Source organism: Loxodonta africana, chromosome 16, assembly GCF_030014295.1.
Source record: "Loxodonta africana isolate mLoxAfr1 chromosome 16, mLoxAfr1.hap2, whole genome shotgun sequence".
NCBI classification, from domain to species: Eukaryota; Metazoa; Chordata; class Mammalia; order Proboscidea; family Elephantidae; genus Loxodonta; species Loxodonta africana.
The window spans coordinates 51730952-51750805 of NC_087357.1; the positions used below are offsets into that span (position 1 = coordinate 51730952).

General features: G+C 36.9%; 1 protein-coding gene across 17 annotated transcripts in view; it reads right to left on the reverse strand.

Annotated features, from left to right (window-relative positions):
* Positions 1–19854, reverse strand: part of PCDH15 (protocadherin related 15) — an 853216-nt gene that overhangs the window by 358114 nt on the left and 475248 nt on the right. For 16 of the 17 annotated variants that reach the window (XM_064269614.1, XM_023546967.2, XM_023546966.2 and 13 more), the window contains 2 exons: positions 14428–14621; positions 4233–4365 (listed from right to left, as the gene is read on the reverse strand). In XM_064269614.1, the coding sequence (XP_064125684.1) occupies positions 4233–4365; positions 14428–14621 (327 nt within the window). The remainder of the gene's footprint in view (positions 1–4232; positions 4366–14427; positions 14622–19854) is intronic. The other variant, XM_003409262.3, reaches the window with a different exon arrangement.

A 19854-nucleotide genomic window follows, 5' to 3' on the forward strand; every position in this document is an offset into this window, starting at 1 on the left:
AATCAGTATACAATAGCACATCTGGCCGTTTCACCTTCCAAGCAAAGTGAACAAGCAGGTGCGGTGCTTGAAGTTCTGTCCATTGAGAGGGTTTCACCACTGTCCGCTTTCAAGTGGTGCCGGCATTTTGCACAGAGCCATGTGTAAACCAGGCGAGACTTTTCTCTTTCTCAGTCAAGTGATCGTAAGGAACTCCCCATGAGGCCATAGACGCAGACTGGGAGAGGGCAGGTAGTGTGACAGGAGTGGAGACCGTGAGCATTTTCACCACTTCCTCATGCAACTTACTTGTGTGTGCCTTCAGGTCTTGCTTGGACCCAATCTTGAATATACCAGGTATATGTTTTTGTTTTTTTTATGTAATGATAGAGTACCGCTGTGTACATCCAACTTTACGGCTCTGTGAGTTAGACAACAGCCAGCTCACGATGCGCAGCTCAGGCCGCATGGTGATTTGGTGGCCCATGGTTAAGTGTTTGGTCTCTACTGAGGCCCCGTAACAAGCCCAAAGCTGTTTCTCAAAAAGAGAGTAGTTACCTGCAGAGGATGGCAGGGCTTTGCTCACACATCCTAAGGGTATGCACTGTTATTCACCAACAGAGGCCTGCCAAAGACTCTAAACAGCTTCTCTATCTGCCACTGACACTCTAAGCACCATTGGATCAGCTGGTTTACATGGCCCAAGTGGCAGAGCAGCCTGCATGGTAGCCTGAACCTGTTGCAGAGCCTTCTTTTGTTCTGGACCCCACCCAAAACTAGCAGCTTTTTGAGTCACTTGATAAATATTCCATAGTAGCGCATCCAAATGAGGGATATGCTGCTTTCAAAATCCAAAGAGGTCCACCAGGGATTGTACCTCCTTTTTAGTTGTGGGTGTGGCCAGATGCAATAACTTATTCTTTACTTTAGAAGGAATATTTTGACATGTCTCACACCACTGAGCTCCTAGAAATTTCACTGAGGTGAAAGACACCTGAATTTTGGTTGAATTAATTTCCCACCATCTATTATACAAATGTTTCACCAATAAATCCAGAGTCATTGACACTTCGTCCTTACTAGGTTCAATCAGCATAATGTCATCAATGTAATCAACCAGTGTTATGGAAGTTGTGTCCCCCCAAAATATCTATCAACTTGGCTAGGCCATGATTCCCAGTATTGTGTGATTGTCTACCATTTTGTCATCTGATGTGATTTTCCTATGTGTTGTAAATCCTGTCTCTATGATGTTAATGAGGCAGGATTAGAGGCTGTTATATTAATGAGGAAGAACTCAATCTACAAGATGAGGTTGTGTCTTAAGTCAATCTCTTTTTAGATATAAAAGAGAGAAGGGAGCAGAGGGACGGAGGGACCTCATACCACCAAGAAAGTAGTGCCAGGGGCAGAGCACTTCCTTTGAACCCAAGATCCCTGCACTGAGAAGCTACTAAACCAGAGAAAGATTGATGACAAGGACCTTCTCCCAGAGCCAAAAGAGAGAGAAAACCTTCCCACTGAAGCTGGTGCCCTGAATTTAGACTTCTAGCCTACTAGATTGTGAGAGAAGAAACTTCTGTTTTTTGAAGTCATCCACTTGTGGTTTTTCTGTTTTAGCAGTACTAGATAACTAAGACAGAATTTGGTAATGAGAGTGGGGTGCTGCTCTAACAAAAATCTAAAATGTGAAAGCAGTTTTGAAACTGTGAATGCTTAGAGGCTGGAAGAGTTTCAACGTGTCTCACAGTAAAAGCCTAGATTGCCTTGAAGAGGCTATTGGTGGAATTACAGGCATCAGAGAATTCTGATGAGGACTCAAGAAAATAAAGAGAGCTGTTACACTGGTAATGGTGCAGATGGCAAGAAGCAGCAGCAGAGAAACTGCAGCAGCAGAGAAAAGGCAGTAGCAGAACCAGGATACCGGAGTGAGAAGAGACTGGAGCCAATCTATGGAGTGAGAAAGCTGAGTACCTTTGCCCAGGAAGCCTTCTGATGGAGTGGGGCTCCTCTGAGCACTTACCAGTGGAGCTAGAATTGCCAACCTGTGGAACAAGACAGCTGAGTGCCTTCCAGCTGAAGTTTACCAGTGGAGTGGGGTGCCTCCAGGCACTTATTGGTAGAGCTAAAGATCTTTGGAACACTTGCCCCAGCAGGTTAGACTCAGGTGACAAGGTCCAAAGGGCCGAGAGGCCAAGCAACCAGAAAGCAGAAGCTGAAGAGATAAGGAACACAGGAAGCTGAGCTACCTTGGTCTCAAAGGGTAGAGTCCTCACTCAGATGGTCTAGGAGAATGGTGCCCAGGGAGCAGAGTTGTTGCTCTTGTGGGCCTGGAAGGTGGAGTTGAAGCCCAGGGCTGAGGGGTCTCCATTAAGAATTTGGAGAGTATGGCCAATACTTAGAGTCTGGAGGGCAGGGCTATTGTGTTAATTGTCTCAGAGAGCAGAGGATTATTTTCAAGACTTAAGGGCTAATGTAATGGGTTCTACTGACTTGCTTGGTGCCTGTTATCCCTTCTTTCCCCCCAATTTCTCCCATTTGTAACGGAAATGTCTAGTTTGTACCTGTCCTACCATTGTACTTTAGAAGAAGATAACTTGTATTCTAGATTTCATGGATGAAGAGGAATTTTTGGATTTTGGATATGAAGTTGAATTAAGACCTTTAAAAAAAAATTTTTTTTTTTTTTTTTTATGATATAATGTAGTGAAAGTGTTCTACACGTACCAAGGACTTGAATTTTGGGGGGCCAAAGGGTTGAATGTTATGGATTGAAAATGTGTCCCCCAAAAGGTGTGTCAATTTGGCTAGGCCATGATTCCCAGTATTGTGTGATTGTCTATCATTTTGTCTTTTGATATGATTTTCCTATGTGATGTAAATTCTGCCTCTATGATTTAATGAAGCAGGATTAGAGGTAGTTACGTTCATGAGGCAGAACTCAAACTACAAGATTAGGTTGTGTCTTAAATCAATCTCTTTTTAGATATAAAAGAGAGAAGTGAGCAAAGAGATAGGGGGACCTCATACCACCAAGAAAGTAGTGCCAGGAGCAGAGTGCGTCCTTTGACCCAAGATCCCTGCAATGAGAAACTCCTAGACCAGGGAAAGATTGATGACAAGGACCTTCCTCCACAGCTGACAGAGAAAGAATGTCTTCTCCTGGAGCTGGCACCATGAATTCAGGCTTCTATCCTATTAGACTGTGAAAGACTAAACTTCTGTTTGATAAAGTTATCCACTTGAGGTTTTTGGTATAGCAGCACTAGATAAGACAACCAGTATGACTTCTTATGGAAAGGAAAGGTGATCAATATCCCTGTGGACTAAATTACAATGTAGGGCTGGAGAGTTGATATAGCTCTGAAGTAGGACAGTGTAGGTGTGTTGATGGCCTTGGCAGCTGAAGGCAAACTGCTTCTGCTGTTCATTTGAAACCAGAAACAAGTAAAAGGCATGGGCTGATTTATAGCTTCATACCAGATACCAGCAGACACATTAATTTGTTCAGGAAATGAAACCACGTCTGGAACAGCAGCTGCTTTGGCAGTGTATGTAATACAACTTAAAGCTGCATATTCAGTCAAAGATACAGCTCTCCCTGCCCAAATACGCTTTGGTTAGGGGGGCCTATAAATAGTAAAAATCTAACCATGATTTTGCAAGTAATTTATATGCCTATGAATCTCAAGCTGCTAATGGAAATATCAGCTAAACCCACATCCATCATTCAAAAGAATAAAGTGAGGCACAGCAATTATAAGATTTGTTCATAGCCACAGACTGAAGTATAGTCCGTTTAAAAATTAGAATACCCACCATCAGCCTTTCAGACTAAGGTTGTTTATCCTATACAACACTGCAGCAAAATTAAATCCTACTGGGGCAAAGAAACTCGAGGCAGAAAGTAATAGCCAGCTGCAGATTTTTTGGATGTAAAGTACAAAATATTCAAGTGTATGTTTCTAATACTTTCATTCTCTTCTGTAATGATTGCAGCTAATCCCTACCTGACAAACATTAGTTCTTCAATTGTGGCAATCAATAGAATAGATTAGCTGTGAAAACCTTCCATCTATATTACCCCTGCCTTCCTTTCCAGATGGAATTTTCATTCATTATAGTGTAAGCATTACATAACAACAACATAGTATAAACAGGCATGCAAGTTTTTTCTCTATATGAACAAATATAAAGTCTGTAGTCTTCAAGGGTGTCACTGTAGAATTTAATACATAGCCCAAGACGCATACCTGTAGATTTAATAAAACAGCACCAATCCTCATGGCTTCACTGATTTCAAGGCTATACATCAGCTGTGGGAAGCGGGGAGGGCTTTGATTATTTGGAGGAAGCACTTCGATGTACACAGTGCAGATGGAGTGTCTGCAGAGAAAGAGAAATGAACAAGACGGGTAAAAATCTACACTGCATTTAACAATGGACCGCAATCACTATTCAGCCGTTGGGTTTACAAGAGAGGAAATTTCAAATTTTTATAGAAAGTAATAAAAATAATTTGGAGTGAAAGGATGGAAAAATAAAAGCTACCACTAAAAAATAATGTTCTTTATGAAATTGTCTTAGTAAAAGGAAAGAAATTAGCTTCAATACCTATTTTTTTCTACTGAGATTAATAGTGCAAATTAAAAAGGAATAGCTGTGCAAATAAAGCTCATAGATTAACTTCCCTTGACTTCCAATTTTATTTTTTACTGCTTTTCTAATAGCAAAAAAAAATTCTATAAACATATGGTAATATGAGCTGTCCTGGAGCTCTCTGCCTATTAAACCAGTAGAAGGACTATTGATTAAAATAACACACAAAGCAAAATATGAGCTGTGTTCTCTTGCTAACATCAATGGCATAATGTCAGTGTATGTCAGAAGTCAGGATTATAAAACAACCCTTGTGTGGTATAGCTGCAAACGAAACTAAACATATATTTTTTAAATTTTCCTTTAAAAGTATAATATGAAAAGCTAGCAGTTAGATTATTTTGATTTGAACATTAATAGTGAATTTTTTGAGGTATAAGAGAATACTTTTATAAGAAGGGAAACATTTGCATTGACGTATCGATTTGTTCGATATCTCTGAACTCGGAAACTTCTTAACACAGTGAAAGCTGTAGAAGCAAGACATTCAAAGTTTGTAAAGAAGGAAAGCTATTTAAAATATATTTATAAAACCTGGACGTTTGCAAAGCTAGAAGTCCTCAATCTTGAAGCACTTATATATACATAACAATTTTATACAAACACACTACCTCTCCCTGAGTTGTATGCTTAACATCATCTTAACAAAATCTTGATGCTTTTATTGAAAACATAGTTGTTATGATTTTGATTTGGAGGCTAGTATCTTCTTAAAATAGTGAAAAACCATTTTTATTAAGTAGCCTCAATTAAAAGATACAGTCATCAAAAACATTTTTCTGATATTATTATGCTAATACATTCTACTTTTAGAAAAGCTTTGGCGAGAACTACAGATTTTGGGCACAGAGAATTGGCTTTATAGCTTATCACCTCATAATATGTTTGAATTCAAGTTGTTTCTGAGCATATCCTCAGTAAAAAATATCCTCAGTAGACAGTATGATATCTATACAATATTAAGCATCTCTATAAAATGCAGTGACTTTAAGAACTCATACTTCATTTATCACAATGTTGTTCTAAAATAATGTTATTTTAAATTAAAATGTCTTCAACTTGCTGGTTTGAACCCACCCAGGGACTCTGAGGGAGAAAGACCTGCTTCGGTAAAGACTACAGCCAAGAAAACCCTATGGGGCAGTTCTACTCTTGTCACATGGAGTCACTATGAGTCAGAATTGATTCAACAGCACCTAATAACACCACCACCAACAGGCTTTCATAATCAATTAAAATATCTGTAACCACTAGCGCCTCTGATTCTTATCACTTTATTATTAAAATTTGCCAATAAGGTTAGTCAAAATCTAATTGCTTTGCTTTAAATTTTTTTTTTTTTTAAATTGAGCCTTTAAGAGTGGGAAGTTTAGATTAAAATAAATGGTGAGATGTTCCAAAAAAACTTATAGGTATTAGTCTTACAATGGGTAGAAGTAAAAGAAAAAAACATGTTAGAAAAAAATGAAAGGAAGGTACAAAATTTAACATGCATTGCAAAAAGTTCCAATTACCATGTTGTGGGAACAAAGGAATTGTCATTTTGGGCTAAACCTCTAATCCTCCTAGCCCAATTATCTGGTGCTAAAAAAAAAAAATTTTTTTTTTTTTTAACAGCAGGTCAAAAATGTACTTTATTTCCAATATTACCCTTGAAGATGCTGGATTCTTTTAGCATCTCTTATTCATCAAGCCATTCAAATATTTCATAAATCTCTTTCTGTTTCATGTTGGTAGTAACCCTAGCTGAGTGGCTGAGCTCGAGATTTAAACCCAGTTAGCACTGTGTTAGAATCTTAATACTACCCCTGTATGATCTTCAGAAAATTTCTCTGAACTTCAGGATTCTCATTTGTTAAATGAAAATAATAATACCATCTGAAGAGGTTATCATGAGAATTCAGGGAGACTATAAGCACTCAGCTGCTAGCCACAAGGCTGGTGGTTGTAACCCCCCAGTGCTCTGCAGAAGAAAAGACCAGAGGATCTGCTCCTATAAGAGTTACAGGACAAGCAACCCTATGTGGCAGCTCTACTCTGTCCTATGGGATCAATATGAGTCAGAATCAACTCAATGGAGCAAACAACAGTAAACATATATGAAACACACACAATTAATATTGATAGATGTTCAAAATATGGCTTTTCATTCTACTGAATGAAACAGGATTGATAAACTTGTGCTTATCCTATTTATATGGCCTAATATTTTAAATATTTCAATTAGATCCTTTTTCTTTTCTAGCCTGACACCTGTCGGCAAGGTATCTCTTCCACCCTCCACAATGGTTGGAACGTGTCGAATCAGAATCTCTTGAGGAAGAACCTAAGAATCTACATTTTCCACAGGTTTACAACGTTCTCCTTAATCGCCCTGGATTTTGAAAAAGATGCCTCGGAGGCTTGAGTGGAGAGTATAATATGCAGATTAATCTGCTTTTTAAATAAGCAGCCCCAGGGGATTCCTTTCCAAACTGCCCTAAAGCTCTTTTCAATGACCCTGGAGACAAGAGATTCCCTAAACTGATTAACATATTTTGACCTGGATCACACCCCTATTCCAAGTTCAAACCTTTCTTTTCATCAATTAGGCCCTTTCAGCTTTTGATATTCTTTGGAGCTTCAGCTTATTGGGTCTGGAATACTTTATAAAGTGTTTACAGGAGTATGAGTCTTTTGTGGGTCATTAAAGTCTAGTTTACATGAAACCAGTTATACTTTGTGTATGTCCTTATTCTTCCCCTTTGACTTTTTTTTATTTTAAAGGATTAGAATAAAAACTGTTTTCACCCACAATCCTACAATAAGGGCCTCTAACTTTTGTGAAGCACTTACATTATTTGTAAAGAGAATAAAACTTTAGAACGTTAAGCCAAAAAAAAAAAAAAACCTAGACACAAGACAGAGGACAGAAAACAACTGTGTCCCAACATGGCTATCTCCTTCATCTGACCTTACTCCTTTCCTTTCTCTGTCTTTTCCCACAGAAATCCAAATACCAGAATTACTGATTTTTTTTTTTTTTATAATTTTTATTGTGCTTTAAGTGAAAGTTCACAAATCAAGTCAGTCTCTCACACAAAAACCCATATACACCTTACTACACACTCCCAATTACTCTCCCCCTAATGAGACAGCCTGCTCCCTCCCTCCACTCTCTCTTTTCGTGTCCATTTCGCCAGCTTCTAACCCCCTCCACACTCTCACCTCCCCTCCACGCAGGAGATGTCAACCTAGTCTCAAGTGTCCACCCGATCCAAGAAGCTCACTCCTCACCAGCATCCCTCTCCAATCCATTGTCCAGTCCAATCTATGTCTGAAGAGTTGGCTTCAGGAATGGTTCCTGTCCTGAGCCAACAGAAGGTCTGGGGGCCATGACCACCAGGGTCCTTCTAGTCTCAGTCAGACCATTAAGTCTGGTTTTATGAGAATTTGGGATCTGGATCCCACTGTTCTCCCAGTCCCTCAGGGGTTCTCTGTTGTATTCCCTGTCAGGGCAGTCATCGGTTATAGCCAGGCACCACCTAGTTCTTCTGGTGATTGATTTCTTTTTCTAGGATTTGGATCCTAGAGGTATTTGGTGAAGATCATCTTTCAAGGTCTTGCCATTTTTCATCCTCAACATCCTAGCACTTCCCTACAATGTGTTTAAATAAGTACCAACCTTCTTGAGAGTTATTGCTTTTTAAAGTGCTATGTCCATTTTATCCCTGATGTCAGCACTGTGTCAGTTAGCTTTCCTAAAATTGAATACCAATAGCATTAACAATAAAATGATAGCATTAGTGTAATAATAAATAGTAGTAATTCAACAGTATCAGTTAAGCACATAATAAAACAGAGCAGTCACTAGATAAATAATAACTTTTTTATGTGAGCATTTTGTATTTATGTTTTATAACTGGTCTTAAATGCATAAAACTGAGCATCTACATAATACAAATTTTATTTTTCTAATATAGTCAGCTTGCTGCAGATAAATCTCCAATTTCAAAAAATGAAAATCATAAAGATTTTTTTTTTTTATTTGGCAAGGAAGGTCGAAGTAGCATAAGAAAAGTAATGTATTTTCTCAGATAATCTTGAGATTTTAAAAAACCCTAGAACCCATTAAATTTAACTGTCGCATTTTACAAAAGGAGATTAGAAATTCAGAAAGTTTAAGTGATTGACTCAGGTTACGAAGTTATTAGCAACGGCAGCTAAACTTAAAAGCAAGTATTCTGGATTTTAAATGTGTTTACCCTTTCTCCCAACATCTCACAAGACTAGATTTAGGAAGTAAATTGGAAAACTTTCACTAATCTGAAGTGTATGTTTCTGTATATGAGTATAAAATGCCCCTGGCTTGTACCGAAGGATATTAATCCTAGATAAAAATAGGAAACAATAAATTAGTTCAGGTCTTGGACTTAGACTATGATATAACAATTAATTTTAATTTTTTATACCAAGAACATAACTTCTGCCTTAGCATTTATTATAAGAACAGAATAAAATGTGAATACAGACCAGTTTGGAAAGATACATTAAAATTGCTTTAACTTGGGAAATGGCGTAATTAAAAAAAAAAAGTCAAGTTTTTCTGATAAAAGTACTCAGTAGTAATGAGATAATTTTACTGGCTTGTAGAGGGTGTACACTTTGTACTGTAATTTGCTATTAATGTGCCAGTATTTTTTTTTTTTTTTTATGTGCTAGAAGGTGCTATGTGTAGCTCTACATTCTACCTTGTTTCTGAGATGGTTATAGATATTTATATTGCTTTCCCTAAAAAAAAAAAAAAAAAAAAAAATCCATTGCCGTCGAGTGGATTCTGACTCATAGCAACCTTATAGGACAGAGTAGAACTGCCCCATAGGGTTCCCAAGGGGCAACTGGTGGATTTGAACTGCCGACCTTTTGGTTAGCAGTCGAGTTCTTCCCTAGTAGACTTGAAAGCAGAGGAGTTGCCTTCTTTTGTCTCCCACAAACATTATGCTAGAAAAGCTGTATTTAGAGTGCAACATTCACAGGCTCTATTTCACTATTTTGGACGTGTGCAGAGGGATCTATAGAAGCAAAGGCTTTGGACTTAAAACACCGACAGGTCAGAGAAAACTCAGGGGAAGTTACCAGGGCAGAGTTTTATGCACGATGTGTTTATGTGTCAAAACGCAGGGTGTTACAGGCAGAGGAAAAGCCGTGTGCAAATTCACAGAGCAATAAACAAGACAATTATAGTTTTTATGTGACTAAAACAAAAAATATAAAAAGAGTAGTGGTAGGAGTTAAAATACAGTGCTGGGCAAGGGCCGGATCATTCTGGCACTCGCCTATGGATTTAAATGGTACCTTTATAACAATGGGAGTTGATTAACAGATTTTAATCTGGGCAGTGTTACGATCAGATGTGCCAGGCCATACATTCTCCCCACAATACCCTGTTCTCTATCATGTCTCCACGTGTTTGCTCTTGATGTTCCCTCTACTTCGAAACCCCATTTCTATTCCTATCCAACTGGTGAACTTGCAAACTTTTTAGACCAACCTCGAGCATGAGTTTTGTATTTTTCCCTGTGGTTTTTCTCATCCACACATACCCCTGGTGAAGTAGATGATTCATTGACTTGAGTGGCTCTTATAGCATGTATTTATCTACTACTGCACGTCTAGGTTTACCCATACCTCCATATGAATGACATGAGGACAGAGATGTTATCTTAGTTCTTCACGCTCTGCCTAAGAGACTAAGATTTGTGGGAACTCAGTAAATTTTTATTAAATGAATGAATAATAAAAGACTCCCATTATTTCTTTATTAGTGTTAAATATTTTATTTAAACCTCTTAAAAGAATATATATATTCATACACAAATATTCATAAATATATTCACAATGGAAAAATTAATTTAATTTTGAGAAAGGATTATCTTGTGCTAATTAAGTACAGCTTTGGATTCCATAAAAATGTATGAAATGCCAGGTATCAATTATGTTACCATTTTTTAAATGTTAAGTTATTTAGGGGCAGGGGTTGTCTTTTAATCTCCATATCTTCATAAATATCTAGTAATAGTACTTTATTCAGATTACGATTATTTATTCAATTTAATTGAATTAAATAAGTAAAAGACCTACATACAGCACTTGAGTAAATTACATGCCAAAATATCTTATGATATTTTTAGTCTTTTGGTTTTTATCTGTCTTTATATACTTACCAAAGACTAAAAACATACAAGCAATTGTTATAATTTATGTGTACTCTCAATCTCTGAATTTTTAGCTAGTTTGTCTAAAGAGGAACAAATACATAAACAGTTCATTTACATAGGCTTTATCTGGAGAATCAATGTCGTTTAAATGTATGAATTGAAGTTGTCAATATGAAAAGAAACTTGACCACATTCTGAATGGTGCGGCTGAAATTTTTGTTGTTATTTAATTAGGTTTACACGCCACTGTTGCTGACTAGGTAGTGACCCTATAGGACAGAGTAGAACTACCCCATAGGGTTTCCAAGGAGCACCTGGTGATTTTGGACTGCGGGCCTTTCTGGTTAGCAGCTGTAGCTCTTAACCACTATACCACTAGGTTTTCCATGTATAGTATATAGTTATTATAATATATACTGTTATGTTCATAATGCAAATAATATTTTCCTTCAAAGGAAATACTGAAAGCAAAGCATCACAACTCTTCGGCTCATTCATCAACTCAATTTGAAAGATTAATTTCCCAGTAAAAAATAGAAAATATCATTATCCTACAGCAACCATCACATTATCCCAGCAGGTAGAATGGAAGTTTGTGGACTTTATTCTTTTCAGGTTACACTTGATGTTTGCCTAAACATTATAAGGTGATCTTTTAGTATCCAAGCCATTGTCTAAAAGGAAAACAGTGAGTTTAGGTCAACTAAATACATGGTGTCACTGAAAAGGCCTATATACTCAGATTCTGACACTTTGTTTCCTCGAGTGGAATGCAATTTTAATCAAGTAAAAACCTGTTATTGTACTGATTATCATAGGCATCAGCATATCTTGGCAAATTGTTGATATGACTTAGAAATAAGAACTGAGCAAGAAGTGAATAATAAAATCTGTCATTAAATAATCAATAAACTTATAAAACATGTAAATCATAGTACGCAAGCATGTGTAGTTCAGACTTGATCTATTTAGAACAAAATTATCTTCGATTAAAAAATAGTAAAAAATAAATTGATGAATATTGAGGGGTTTTAAAGAAAGTTTAAATGAAAAAAATTTACCTTTATCCTCATCGTTACCATTATTAGTATTGCTTTCAGCAAGTTCAGTAGTTTTTCTCCAGAATAGCAACTATGAAAGGTTAAGAATATTAAACATGGTAGGGGAGATTTTTAGGGGAGAAAGTTTTGGAATGCAATAGCCCTGAGTTCAAGTTATGGTTCTACCATTTAATTACAGAGGGATCTAAGCAAGCCAATTATCCTGTTTCAGTCTTAGATTCCTGCTTGAAAAAATAAATACAATTGTGCAAAATTCCAAATGTCGTTAAGATTAAAAATGATGTTTATAAAGTAGTTCACAGCACCTGGCTTCATGCATACTCAACAAATTGAGCCAATCATTTTTAACTGCTTTTCAGAATGGCCCAGCATGAATGGAGCTATTATTTAAAATTTATTCAAAATGTATTTGACTCTTATTTTAGATTCTGTAACAACTCAATATATAAAAATATCTTATATGCTTCTTCACAAGAAACAGCCCTTGACTGTTTTCTCAGATTCAAACATATACAGCTATTGCTTTTTGGATATATTTACTATGGCCATATCCAACCAACTGTACCTAAAATTCAACTCATCCCTTTAACACAAATCATGTTCACCATCTTGGAATCACCACCACTCAGTCATCTTAGATAGAAGCCTGGAAGTTTTTCTTGACAAGTCCATCTCCCTGATCATTATACAATTCTGCAATGTAACATGTGGTCTCTCTGTCACCTTCTCTACATTCTTCCTACCATGCCCAATTCATGTCATCAGCAACATCTCTCTCTCCTGAAGTCTTCCGGTGGTGGTGTTCTACCTAAGTTTTTGACTTCCAGTTTTGTCCCTAACAAATCCATCTTCCATATGGATATCAAGAGTGATTTTCCAGAAACTGGCATCTTCTCACATGACTTTGCAATTTAAAGTTCTTGCTCAAAGACTTCCTTCATCGACTGGATAAACTTGAAGCATCTTAACAAACTATACTAGAATTCCGATGATATGGCCCTTGAGTCTCTTGCCACTTCTAGGAACACAGTTTATGCACTAGTAACACTGAATGGCTTTCGATCATCCATAAACACCAGGTTATCGCAAACATCTTGGGCTGTGTAAATAAGGGCACATATTTTCTTCAAATGGGTAACTCCTACACATTCTCCTAAGCTCTTCTTGTTTAGGAAGCCTGCTCAGCACACCCACATTACGATGTGTCTTCATAAATGTCTTGGAGAACCCAGACTTTGCAGTTGAAATTGTAAATTGTTAGAAGCCCCATAGAAGGCAATTTGATAGGAATCCATAAAACTTACAATTGCATACGCTCTTTGGTCTCAGTGCTGGCAATGTACTCTATTGATACACTTGTACGCATTCAAAATCATGCATGTGTTTCGGAGCCATGGAGGGTGGATGAGCCCCTCAAACTATTGCCCTGAGATAGTTAAGGATTTTTAACATACTTAAAGATTTTTAAGCCTTAAGCCAAAAATAACCCCTGAAGTCTTCTTAAAAATGAACAGTGGTTTAGCTTAACTAGTAAAAAAGGTCTGCCTTGAGCATTATGCTGTTTTAAGAACTATGTATATGGGATCAAACTCACAACAGCAACTCGAAAGATTACATAGGAACCTTAGGGGCAGTGAGTTCATGTTAATGAGGGAGGAAAAACTCAGAAAAGGAGGGTGAGAATGATTGCACAACTCAAAGAATGTAATCAATGTCACTAAATTGAACATGTAGAAACTATAAAAAAATGCATGTGCAATATTGTTTATTTCTTCATTGTCAGTAAATGGAAGTCACTAAAAAAATTGAAATGTCTATCAATAATGGGCTTCTTAAATAAACAGTATTAAATCTATATGAAGGAACATTATGTAGCTGCGAAGAACAATTTAAAAAGTTGTCCAGTGTTCATATGGAAAGATCGTCAAGATGTATTGTGAAGGAAGAAAAAAAAAAGAAAACGTGCAGGAGTGTGTTTACATTCATTATATTTTCTTGAAGTGCATACTGAAAATCTGGAAATAAATAAGAAATTAATAAAAGAGATATCTCAGGCGAGGGATTAGATCGATTGGTTTTGAGTAGCAGGAAATCTTTATATATGTGATGTGAATAAGCGTCCAGACACCAGAGGCGGCTTCAAAACGAGGAGATATCACTTGCTATTGGCACATCTGTGACCTTCTTTGAAGGAAAGAGCCCTTCTCTCAGGATCAGCAATCTTGCTTTGCAGTAATAAATTGAAAACATGCCTCTGATATTTCCCAGTTCCCACCTAGCACAGAGACCCATGTCCTTCTGTAACTGTGAAATCATAGTTAATTATTCTGTGGTTTAATCTTGTCTTTATTGTCCTTTCCCCACAATTTAACCAAATAAGAATATGCAGTTTCTGAGAATCTGGTCCCTCTGATTTCCTGACCTAATTTCGATGTTTCGAGGATAAAAGAATGCTTGCTGCACTTCTTAAATTTAATTATGGGGTTAAAGGAGAGCTATGAAAAGACAGCATTGGTTCTAACATAAATTACCTTCTCTCCGCAGGAGGAGGATTATCTGCTGCTTGGACAGTGAGCGCGTAGGTCCGCCCGACTATCAGTTCCACCCCTGGAGCGATGGTGATAAGCCCTGTTGTTTTATTGATGATGAAGTCTCCCTGATCCCCAACCAGGATTTCATATGTGATCTCCCCATTTGACCCTTCATCTGCGTCGACTGCAGTGAGCTGGAATTGAAAATCACAACATAAATCCTCTTGGGACTCAACCTTTCACCACTGTGTCATTTTTATTCCCCCCAAAAGAAGCTTGCTTTCAAAGACAGAAAAAAAAAAAAAAAAAAGTAAAGAAAGTTTTCTTAGCACATAGACTCTTGTTTTCTTGAATTGAAACTACTGTGTTCTGTTAAGATACTGAAACAATCATGCCTTGATTTTTTTTTTCCTTGAGGGAGTGATAAGAAAAAAAGTTTTTGGTTCTTGAAAATTACCTTTATTTTAATTTAATAAAAGTGGAAAGTCCTAACAGAAAATCTAATATCTCTATAGGAAATATAATTTTCTCTATCTTACCTCCTGTTCTTGGCATATAAACATGTATTGCTACAGAATGAGACCTGGAAAAAATAAAATAGGTGATGTTTGCCCTTATTACTTCTCTTTTTCCTTTTGCTCTCATTTTTTTAATCCATAATCCTTTCTGCACAATCTCCCAGAGACTCTCTTGTCCTGTCCTTATTTACAACTGGCTTTACGAAGGACTCCTGTAATCTTGTTCGTAACTGACTTATGAAGGACTGGCAAGATCTATGTCAAATCAGACAAATGCATCACCAATTGGAGAAGACCAAGGCTAATGTAGCCCATAAAATATTTTTTTGAGGACAGAAAATCTATTTAGAGCCCCTGAAATTATATTACACAAACATCTGTAAGGCTAATGTTGCACATGTTTATAACCATTTTGGGGAAACTTGTAACTAATAGTTAAAGACTGTATTTGGGCCATTATGCATAAAAACAGAAGAGATATTATTAATTTCATAAAGCAGAATTAAGATAATAATTACTTATTTTATTAAATAAGGGTTTTTGATTTCCTGATAAATATACATTTACTTAAGAGAAAATAAATAAAAATGGAACCCAGGAAGAAATATTATAATAGGAATTTCACATGTATTCACAGAATTTTCTGTTTTTATCATAGAAAGTGATGGAGGGAAAAACAAAAGCTATCTGCTGAGTAAAGAAAATAAGCATAATTGTAATGAATTAACTTGCAAAAAAATTGTTCTTATTTACTGGCACGTTCTTATATTTCTTGTATTTTTCTAATTCCTGAGTTTCACTGCTTTAAAATAGTAGTTCTTAACCTACTTGGGGATCATAGACACTTTTGTGGTTTGGTGGAAACTCTAGCACACTTCTAGAAAAAAAAAAGAAATGTGCGCATTTACCTTGAAACTTGAATTCAATTTCAGGGACCCCGTGTTAATAAATGGTCCACTTGAAGGTCCATGTCTAATGACCTGAGGAAATCTAAACCAAGTACTTTATGCATGCCAAAATGCTTAAGAGACATACTGTGCATATTGTAGTTCTATTTTTATCATGCTGTACATTTAAAATGACAACGTACACAGAAATAGGAACAACAGAAATAGCTGAGAAGAAAAATAAAGGCATTTGAGAGACTGGAATTATTTTTTAAGTCCTGAGATTGGGTATCTGGGGATGGACAGATGTGGTTGACAGAATGAAAGACATTTCATAACATGATTCTGGGACTTGTTTGAGAATGACAGGCATAGCCCTCAAGGCAAAAGAGAACTATTTGCAGAAACAGTCAAAATGAATGATGCATATTTATGGAAAACTATTCAAGCCAGATAAACTCATTCTCCTTTGTGGACAGATAAAATTAAAAAATTAGAGGTTAGGGGTAGCAGAGGAGATATCAATTTTGATTATAATGAATCACTTAACACAATATCACAGGAAGTCTTAATTAAAATTTAGCTCAAATTGAATTCAATATTAACATTCTTCCTGGGACTTACACTGGCCAAAGGAATTTAATGATAAATGGCAGTGCATCAAAAAGAGGTGCTGTGGAGTGTGCTTCAGGGATATAGGTATTGCGGCTGGTCTTATTTAACATTTTCATAAATGATGTCGGAAGGGAGGATAAGCTGAATGATAATTAAACTGAAGAAGGCATCCATCTGGGAGGTGTGTAAATGCCAACAGCACTGCAAAGCAAAGGTGATAGAAACACCCCCGAATTGCAGAGGCAGCCAACTACAGATAAGCTAACATATTCCAAAGAAACCATTAGCAGGTAGAAAGGCTAGACAAACAAGCCACAAATGAATTCTATGTTTATGTTACTTAAATAGAGTTATACAATTTTTCAGTCCCTTTTAAGAAGCTGTCTTTTAGAATCAAATAATAAAATAGTGGCTTAGGCAATCAATATAATTGAGTCTGCATGCATGCAAACCCAAATAGTGAGAAGAAATTATTGGTGATTCAAGATTAGAAAAGGGAGCAAGACTCGAACTCTGAAAACCCAGTCAATGTTAGCATAAGATCTTGAAAACTCAAGGCATATTTTTTAACCTCGATCATAGTATACAATAGGTATCCCTTCTGAAGTTTATTATATAGTATTGAGTAGAACTGTAGATATTAATTTCACGGTGTCTATGATGGGGATCTAATTTAATTACAACTCAATGACTCCATGAACAGCAGCCTATGAGATGGAGTCATATGAAATCTGATCCTAATTTAGACAGTAAATTGGCCTCCTAAATAAAATCAAGGAAAGGAGGCATTGATTTACATGGAGAAACCAAAGTGTTGCTGACATTTTAGAAAATGAAAGCAAAATAAAATATAAGATTCTTAATTGTTTTACTTAAATATATATGATATCTAAAGGGTAAGAAACACTAGGAGTTATTTGCTTATGTATTTCTTCTCCATAATAAATTACGCCCTTGTAGGAAGTTTAATCTCACCCTCCCATAACTGCTTCCTCTCAGTCTTTCAATATGGGTAGATTCCAGCCTTTTCCCCAGCTCCACAAAAACAACAAAGAAAGAAAGAAAAAAACATTCTGATTTGCCTCTGCTATTGCGTTTCCATTTTGTCTCCTTCCTGTGTCTGTGTAATTGAGAAATATGACTTTATGTAAAAGGATACATGTAAAGAATATTAGATCATAAACTGAACAAAAGAAATTCAAAACGAGGCTGCAAAAGAAAAAAAAATCAGGGATAGAATAAAAGTCACAATCCTCTATAGAAATAATTGTAAAAATATTCACTTAAAAGATTTGACGACTAAGAAAAAAAGATTTTTTTCTCCCTGATTATATAGTGTGTTTATTTCATTTATTTTCTTCCTTCTACTTCATCACAAGGCTCCCTATTTTCAAAAAAACTGTTTTTTTCTTTATATTATACATCAGTACCAACCATACCACCAGAAGGAATTTTTTTTTTTTTTTTAATGACTCAAAGAGCATTAGTTAGCTAGGAGTCAGCACTTCTGGCTGTAGTTGTACGAAGAGGTTAGAGAATTACTTTCCCCCAAATAAAAATCTAAGCAAAATTGTCAAAAACATAATTTTAGGGCTCTAGAGTATTTGCAAAGCAAACAACAAACTGAGAGACCTTATCATGAAGAGGGAGGCACACTGGTGGTGTAATGGTTAATTAAGCACTCCACTGCTGCTAACCAAAAGGCTGGCAATTTGAACCCATCCACTGGCTCTGTGGGAGAAAAGACCTGGATATCTGCTTCCTTAAAAGTTACACCCTGGGAAACCCTATTAGGCAGTTCTACTTTTTCACTTAGGGTCACTATGAGTCGGAATTGAACAGAAGGCTCATAACGACATTCATGAAGAACTGCTATGACTTTAAAAAAAAAAGAAAATCAAGAGTCAGTGGCCATCTTGCTTGGATCTGGTCTCATCCCTGCTCCGAGATCAGCCCGCACGGAACTTTTACAAGGGTAGGGCTGGCCGTGGAAAGCAGGAGCTTTGCTGCAAGGGAAAACAGACTCAGTTCGGAGGGGAGTTAGTAAAAGTAGCAGAGCCCTGGTGGCAAAGTGGTTAAGAGCTCAACTGCTAACCTACAGGTTGGCAGTTCGAATTCACCAGCCACTCCTTGGAAACCCTGTGGAGTAGTTCTACTCTGTCCTATAGGGTCACTATGAGTCAGAATCAACTTGACGGCAGTGGGTTTGGTTTTTGGTAGTAAAAGTAGCAAGCATAGTAGGAATTGGATAGGAAAGTCTCAGCTCTGCCAGTCTGAGGTTGCAGTCCCACTTGGGGTAAGTTGCTAACAACTCAGAAATTTATTGAAATGAAGGTGAGAGCACCAGAGCAGGGACAAACAAGCTCTCCATACCTACACATATGCATACAGGAGATGCTAGAAACCCCAGAAGAATTTAAATTTCAAGGAAGTTTGAACTACTTGAACTTCGAATGTCCTCCCCAACCCAAACTCAGATCAGTTGGCAGAGAGTGGAAACCTTACAGCCCTAACGCATTTGAGGAAACCTCTGCCCAAACCATGGGCTGACACTAAACTATGAAGAAGCAGAGACAACCTGTAAGAAGTCAGGCTAAAAAAAATAATAAAAAGAAAAACTTGAAAGCAGCAAGTGAAAAAAAAAAATTCTCATCTCATTCAGGGAAGAACAGTATGATTTATGGTTGACTTTTTTTATCAAAAAGGAGCCCTGGTGGTGCACTGATTAAGGGTGTGGTTGCTAACTGAAAGGCCAGCTGCTGAGTGAAAGGTCAGCAGTTTGAACCATTTCAGCCTTTTCATGGGAGAAAGGTGTGGCAGTCTGCTTCTGTAAAGATTACAGTCTTGGAAACCCTATGGGGCAGTTTGTCCTATAAAGTTTCTATGAGTTGGAATCGACTCAACAGCAATGTGTTTGGTTTGGGTTTTTCTTATCAAAAACAGCGGAGGGCAAAAGGCAGAGGAACGATATTTGCAGACTGCGGTGGGGTGGGGGATACAATAAAACACTATCAACCAAGAATACCATATTTAGCAAAACTGTTCTTCAGATTAAAGGTGAAATTGAGACATTCAATCAATTTATGATATATCTATAGAATAAAGGACAAAACCACATGCTAATTGCAATAAATGAAGAAAACGCATTTGACTGAATCCAAGCTCCATTTACAATAAAAACTCCCAACAACCTAGGGATAAAGGGTAACTTCTTCGACCTGATGAAAAGTATCTACAAAAAAAATCTACAGCTAACATTATATTTGATGGTGAAAGGTTACGTGCTTTTCCCTAAGTTCAGGAACAAGACAAGCATGTCTGTTCTCACTGCTTCTATTCGACATTGTACTGGATGTTCTAGTCAGTGCCACAAAGCACATAAAGGACCAACAAAAACTGAAGGCATT